The 7,122-nt window shown below is 34.5% G+C and overlaps 2 protein-coding genes across 2 annotated transcripts; both read left to right on the top strand.

Annotated features, from left to right (window-relative positions):
* Nucleotides 1–527: 527 nt before the first annotated feature.
* Nucleotides 528–1,580, top strand: LOC116106587 (UPF0481 protein At3g47200-like). The gene has a single exon (XM_031392961.1). The coding sequence runs from the start codon at nt 528–530 to the stop codon at nt 1,578–1,580; it is 1,053 nt and encodes a 350-aa protein (XP_031248821.1).
* Nucleotides 1,581–3,511: 1,931 nt separating this feature from the next.
* Nucleotides 3,512–4,772, top strand: LOC116106576 (UPF0481 protein At3g47200-like; the record flags this gene model as incomplete). Its single annotated transcript, XM_031392951.1, has 2 exons — nt 3,512–4,223; nt 4,329–4,772. Coding segments are annotated over 2 exons (1,137 nt in total), but the record flags the coding sequence as incomplete, so codon positions are not given.
* Between the last annotated feature and the right edge of the window lie 2,350 nt (nt 4,773–7,122).

Below are 7,122 nucleotides of genomic sequence, written 5' to 3'. Positions count from 1 at the left end.
AGATGAACATGTATGTATATAGTGCTGGAGCCAGCATGGGCCAGGGTTTCTAATTTAATAACAGGTTAAAGAAATAATATAGTTATAATAGACGTCAATTAATTTTACTTAATAATAGAATATGTTAATTAAAATGATTACGTTGAAATGCCACATCAGTGCCTCAAGTAGATGACAAATCTTGAAGAAGAGCAATAATGTTCTGTCGTTCTGTAATTCAGTTACAAATCCTAACAAATCAAAATGTACAATTTTATTTGAAAACTATATATATAAATAGAGAGAGAGAGAGAGAGAGAGAGAGAGAGAACTACAAAATGGGATTCCTAAATTCAATTGTTCCCTTATTTAATTATAGCTACTAATCTTTAATTACTTCCTTTGGAGATGGAACAAAGTTGGACCCTCGTCCTGAGTGTTGTATTTATAGGGTCCATAAAAGTTTTCGTAAAGTCAATGAAGAAGCTTACACCCCCCAAGTAATTTCAATAGGCCCTTTTCACTATGGTAAAGAAGAATTAGAAGACATGGAAAAGCTAGAAGGGAGATATAAAAGAGAGTTTTTCATACGAACAACTTGTGAGAAACGTGAGCAAATTTTAGCCTTCATCAAAGACAACAAGCAAAAGATACGAAATTGTTATTCAGAGACCTGTGAGCTTGACAATCATGATTATGTGATGATGATTCTACGTGATGCTATTTTTGTCATAGAGCTCCTCTTGAGGAATTTTGAGGAAGATGAAAGAGACTTTCTGTTAGTTATACCAGCAGAAAAAAATGCTTTAAGGTTGGACTTGCAATTACTGGAAAATCAACTTCCATATTTTTTGCTTGAGGGATTATACAAGTTAGTAATTAGCAGCCCTTCCTTCATGCATCTTTGTTTTAAATTCTTTGAGGATCAGATGTTTGATAGTGTACCTGAGGAAACAGTGTTTAAACATTTCACCGATTTGCGAAGAAGTGCTCTAGTGAAAAGCTACCCGAAACAGAAGTTTGAATATCCTGAAATTGATTTACCTTGTGCGGCGAAGTTACATAAATCAGGAGTGAAATTTAAGGCTGTTCATAAAACGGATCAGTGCTTGCTTGATATAAAATTTGAAGTAGATGAGTTGAGAATACCACATTTGAAAGTTTACGACGAGACAGAAACTATACTTCGGAACATAATGGCTGTGGAGCAATGTCTCTATCCAGATGATACACGGGTTTGCTCTTATATTGAGCTAATTAATGGTCTTATTGATACTAAAAAAGATATGAATTTTTTTGCTGATGCGGGTATCATAAGTCATTTCATGGTAGACGATGCTTCAGTAGCAAATATGTTTAACAGACTTTCCTTGTATATTCATACGAAAAAATCCAGTTACTACGCCATTCGCAAGGATCTGAAAGAACACTATAAGAATCCTTCGAACCATACCAAGGCAGCCTTTATACTCTGGTTCGATGATCCTTTGAAATCTTCCGGAACATTTTTGGCCGTTTTCACCGTGGTGCTTACTTTGATACAAACCATAATTTCCATCATAGGAGCTGCCACCGGACCTGCTTGTTGTACGCCTTGTTGATTTTTATAGTTGCATTTGATCAGCTTGTCATTCTGATAATAGTGGGTTCAGTCCTTTTCCGCGCAATGTTCTTAATTTCTTCTTAAAACAAACATTTTGTTAATTATATCCTTTTATGAGAAAACAATAATTAGACTTAATTGCTCTTTGGAAAGGGAATTATTTCCCATCTTTTGAGTGTGACATTACTCGAATTTTGTCTAAGTAATTCTTGTTATTATAACTTTTGCAAGGAACTGAAAGTATACTATAACAATCCTTGAAACGAAACTTAGGCAAATTTGAAGAGTTGTTTATTTCAGCAATATCCGCAGAGGCACACCTGTTTCGGCAATTAATTTTACTCATGTTGCTCACTGCGATACAAATCATACGATTCTGTCATGCAATTAGTCTTTACTTTAATAATTGCAATAGACCCACCATCTAGGGTAAATAAGTTAAATTGAAACCTTCTAACTGATTTGTCATTTTGCATTTTTAATTAAATAATTTATTTTTACAAGGCTATTTTAGGGATTGCACATTTTATAGGATACTTCTAATATTTTCCCTTTACATAAAGTGTGATTCATACTGATCTTGGAGTTTATTCTTATTCCTTGGTTAGTTGAACAACTAAAAAAAGGAATTAGCATTACTTTCATTTGAGGATTTATCCAAACCAACCTATAAGAAATCCTAATTTCTTTCCTTGCGTGCTCGACCAAAGTTGTAGTTTTTGTTTAACCGTTGGATTAATGTGCGGACAAAAGAGGAAGCAGAAGAGAGAAAACGCATTATCGAATAGAGATCAGGATAAGAAATCTCTGTGAGCTGTGATATCCGAGAGGAAGGTCTCTGGAACTAGAAGGCGCTCTGGAACTTTCATCTATTCAGGTTCACAAACACTTTAATTTTAATTTTTTAATATCATCATATTTTCATTTTATAAAATTTTAGTTATACTTTAAGGTGATGTTTGGTCAACAGAAATATACCATCAAATGTGACGAAGATTCCTAAGAATATATGTTCTTTCTATTATTGTTGCCATAATTAGCATTTTATAGTTAAGACGTTCAGTTAATATTTCAAATTTCTCATCCTATATGATGTATTGTCTGATGTGGTGTTAATATTTAACTCTTCATTTACATAAGAAAGTCACATCTGACAACTCATTACTTGTAATGGAAAACATATTTGGGATATCATTTGAGAAGTTTAATACTATTCATTAAATATATTAATTCCTAACAATGGGTAAAGAATCTTAATCTCATTTATTTATTTTTAGCAAAATCTCATAGGAGATTGAGCCTAATATTATTTGTATTTTTCTAACAAAAAAACATAAATATACTTCTTGATTTATCTGATTATATCAATCCTTTTTTTTTTTCCAGATTGATTATAACTGGTATCATTACTTTTAAGAGGGGTTTATTTTATTTTTTAATATTATCATAAATTGTCAACTTCATATAATGTTGCACTATCATGATAATTAAGCATACAATAATGCTATGTACACAAAAATGGGATCTCAACTTTGTATTCCAACTTATGTGTGATAGTTAATTTGGAAACCTTGTCTTAATTCTAGGATGGAAAAATAAGTAAAAATAATTTGTCAAATCAAATGCCGCATGGATTAACCTTTTTCCAAAAATTCTTACAGGCCGCATGCAACAGATTTATATGGCACATGTGAGCACATACAATTTGTTTGTGATTTATATGAGAGATTGCTTAAAATTTTGAAAATGATTTCAAGTAAAACCAATAGGCAATTAATGATTTTCTTTTGCTAGTTGATCTTAATTATTAACTTCATTGTTAGCGACTTCTCTCTATTTGTCATAATTAGGACAATGAACTTGGAGATGAGTGCTTCTATTGAGGATCAGAATAATATTCGAGAGTGGCGTATTGACATTGAGGAGCATATTGACATTGAGGATACCTTGGAGTGGACTTATCAAGGGTATTGTATTTTCAGGGTTCCTCAAAGTATTCGGAAAGTAAACGAAGAAGCTTACACTCCTAAATTGATTTCAATAGGCCCTTTTCATCATGGTAAAGAAGAATTAGCTGAAATGGAGAAGCAAAAACCAAGATATATGGAAAGTTTCCTTAAACGTATAACTATGATCAAGATGGAGGAAATTTCAGCCTTCGTAAAGAACAAGGAACAATGTATTCGTAATTGTTATGCTGAGACGTTCATGGTTCCGAGGGATGAGTTTGTAAAGATGATTCTAGATGATGCAATTTTCATCGTCGAGCTCTTTTGGAGGCATCACAAAGGTGATACAAGTGATCTTTTGCTAAATATACCTGTCGTGCATAATGCTTTAAAATTCGATTTTCAGTTACTCGAAAATCAACTTCCATACTTTGTCCTCGAGAAAGTGTATAAGTTAGCTTTTGTTGGCCCTGGCATTGCTGACAATCCTTCCTTCATGGATCTTTCTTATAAGTTCTTTGGGGGCTACTTGTTCAAGAGCTTTCCCAGGTCACCTATGGAAGTTAAACATTTCACCGATTTGAGAAGAAGCGCTCTACTGATCAAGGAAGGCTGCTTTTCTAATAGTCGAAGTGACTCAAGAGTGAATTCAAATGTAAATATTGGAAGTTTACCTTGTGCAGTGAAGCTACGTGAGTCAGGAGTGAAGTTTATAGGAATTGAAAGAAAAGATTTACTTGACATAAGATTTAGAAATCTTTCATTTTTCAACATTCATGACCAATTGTAAATACCATGTTTGGAAGTAAGAGATGAGACAGAATGTTTATTTAGAAACATAATGGCTTTGGAGCAGTGTTACTACTCATTTGATACTCGGATTTGCAATTACGTTGATATGATAGACTGTCTTATAAATACTGAGAGAGATGTGGATTTGCTTGTTGGAAAGGGAATAATTTCCAATCATTTGGGGGATAATGCTTCAGTAGCTAATATGTTTAACAAACTTTGTTCTCAAATTTGTTTAAGTAATTCTTGTTACTATAACCTTTGCGAGGAATTGAAGGCACACTATAACAATCGTTGGAACAAAACCAAGGCAAAGTTGAGGAGTGTGTATTTCAGCAATGTTTGGAGAGGCACGGCAACTATTGCCGCAATTATAATCTTGTTGTTAACTATCCTACAAACAATATGTTCTATAATGCAAGTAATTTGATTTCTTGTATTAGATCCACCTTCTACTTTTAGTGTAATTTTGCATTTCAAGCTTGTCGTTATTCTAATAATATAAGGACTTTGTTTTTAATATATGTTATATAACATGGCTAGATCCTTTATCTTCCAAAGATTGTAATCGCACACACAGAAGTAAAAATAGATGCATAGTATAAGGTTTTTCTATATTCATAGTAATAACTATAATCATTTGAGTCACAATTAAAATTATTATAGCTTTTAAATCAGTCACTATTTCATGAGAAATAATATATACATATCAAAAATCAATTAACGATAAAATCCTAAGTTATATATTGAATCCAATTAACAACATTGGTTCGAACATGTTAGTAAAAAATATAGAGTTTGTGAGGAGAAGACTTTGATGATTTTCTCTATTACTGGCTGGGCATAAATAGCCATTGTACAAAGCTTTAGTCCTATAGTTTAGGACTGATTGACTAACTATAAGGAAACTATAATTGTCAAGATACAATCACATATTTACAAGGATTCTAGTAATTCTAGTCTATCTGTAAGGGATATATACAAGCCGAGCCGAGCCGAGTATCTCGGTACTCGAGCTCGGCTCGTGATGAACAGTACCGAGCTCGAGCTCGAGCTTGATTGAGCTTTAGTATTTGTGTTCGAGCTCAAGCATGGTACTGTGAAAGTGTACTCGAGCTAGAGCTCGTTTAATCGAGCTCAAACGAGCTTGAGCTTGATCGAGCTCAATACTAAAATATTGTATTTTCTCTCTCCCCTTATTTTCTCTTTCGTCCTTTCACAGGCTATCATCTCATTTTTTTTTCTCTTTCTCCCCTCATTTTCTCTTTCTTCTTTTCACCTATCACCTCATTTCGTCACCTCATCTTTTTTTTTTTCTCTCCTTCTCCCCGTCCTCTTCTCTTTCTGCCTTATTCCCTTCTCTTTTCTTACTTCTTCAAATCTTCTCCTTCGTCTTTTTTTCTTTTCTTTCTCCCCATTCTCTTCTCTTTCTTCTTTACTTCTTCCATATTCTCTTCCCTATTCTCACCTCCTCTTCTCTTTCTTCTTCTGCTCCTTCAGATTTTCTCCTTCATTATTTTTCTTTCACATTCTAAGCTTGAATGGAACCGAGATGAATGAAGGTTAAAGAGAAGATGAATGATGGATTTTTGAAGCCGAAAGAAAAAATCCCAAATGGGTTTTGAGTTTTTGTTTGAGCTTTGAAATGGGTTTATTGTTTTTATCTGGGAATGGGTCATGGGTGTTGTTTGTAATATTGACAACTTAAAAATAAAACTTTTAAAATCTTACAAATTGGCCCCCAAAGCTCGTTTAAGCTCACAAGCTTGATGAGCCGACCTTAACTCAAATCGAACTCGGCTCGTTACTGTTCATGAGCTGCTCGAGCTTGAGCTCGACTCGACTAGTTTCGAGTCGAAGTCGAGCTTACGACGAGCCGAGCTTGAGTAGCTCGCGAGCTACTCGGCTCGTGTCTCATCCCTATGTACAGCTAGCAGTAGAGACAAATTAGGGCCTTGAATATTGGAGAACCAAGTTGGAGATAATTACTCCTCATTGTCAACACTCCCCCTCAAGTTGGTGCGAAGATGTCGTTTATGCCTAGTTTGTCGAGATAGTCATTAAATGCTTGGTTTGACATTGCCTTGGTCAGCACATCAGCAAGCTGGTCTTGAGATTGAACATGAGGCAGGATTATGGGCAATATCACACGCTACCTATCAACCTCAACATGTTTAGTTCGATCATGTTGGACAAGATTATGGGCAATATCACATGCTGCCTTGTTATCACAATATGACTTCATAAGGCTAACTTGCTTAATATGTAAATCTTGCATCAGATTTCTAATCCACAACAATTCGCATATTGCATTAGCCATTCCTCTGTATTCGGCTTTAGCACTAGATCTAGCAACTACCTCCTGTTTTTCACTTCACCAAGTAACCAAATTTCCTCTTACAAACATGAAATAGCCAGATGTAGAACGTCTATCTTGAATTGACCCAGCCCAATCAGCATCTGTATAGCCGTTAATATTCAAGTTGTCTCCTTTTGTGAATAAAATTCCCTTTCCTGGAGATGACTTCAAGTAGCATAAGATATGAGTGACAGCATTCATATGTTCTTCGCTTAGGGAGTGCATGAATTGACTAACCACACTCAGCACATAAGCTAAATTAGGCCGAGTATGTGCAAGATATATTAATCTTCCAACCAGCCTCTGATAGCATTCCTTGTTAGCAGGAACTTGATTTGAATGCACACATAGTTTCAAATTTTCTTCCATAGGAGTGCTATCTGGACTACATGCTGTCATACCAGTTTCATTTATTAGGTCTAAAGTATATATTCTTTGTG

This window comes from Pistacia vera, unplaced genomic scaffold (assembly GCF_008641045.1).
Source record: "Pistacia vera cultivar Batoury unplaced genomic scaffold, PisVer_v2 Contig117, whole genome shotgun sequence".
NCBI classification, from domain to species: domain Eukaryota; kingdom Viridiplantae; phylum Streptophyta; class Magnoliopsida; order Sapindales; family Anacardiaceae; genus Pistacia; species Pistacia vera.
Note: the sequence above shows the minus strand (reverse complement) of the source record. Positions and strands in the feature narration are given on the sequence as shown.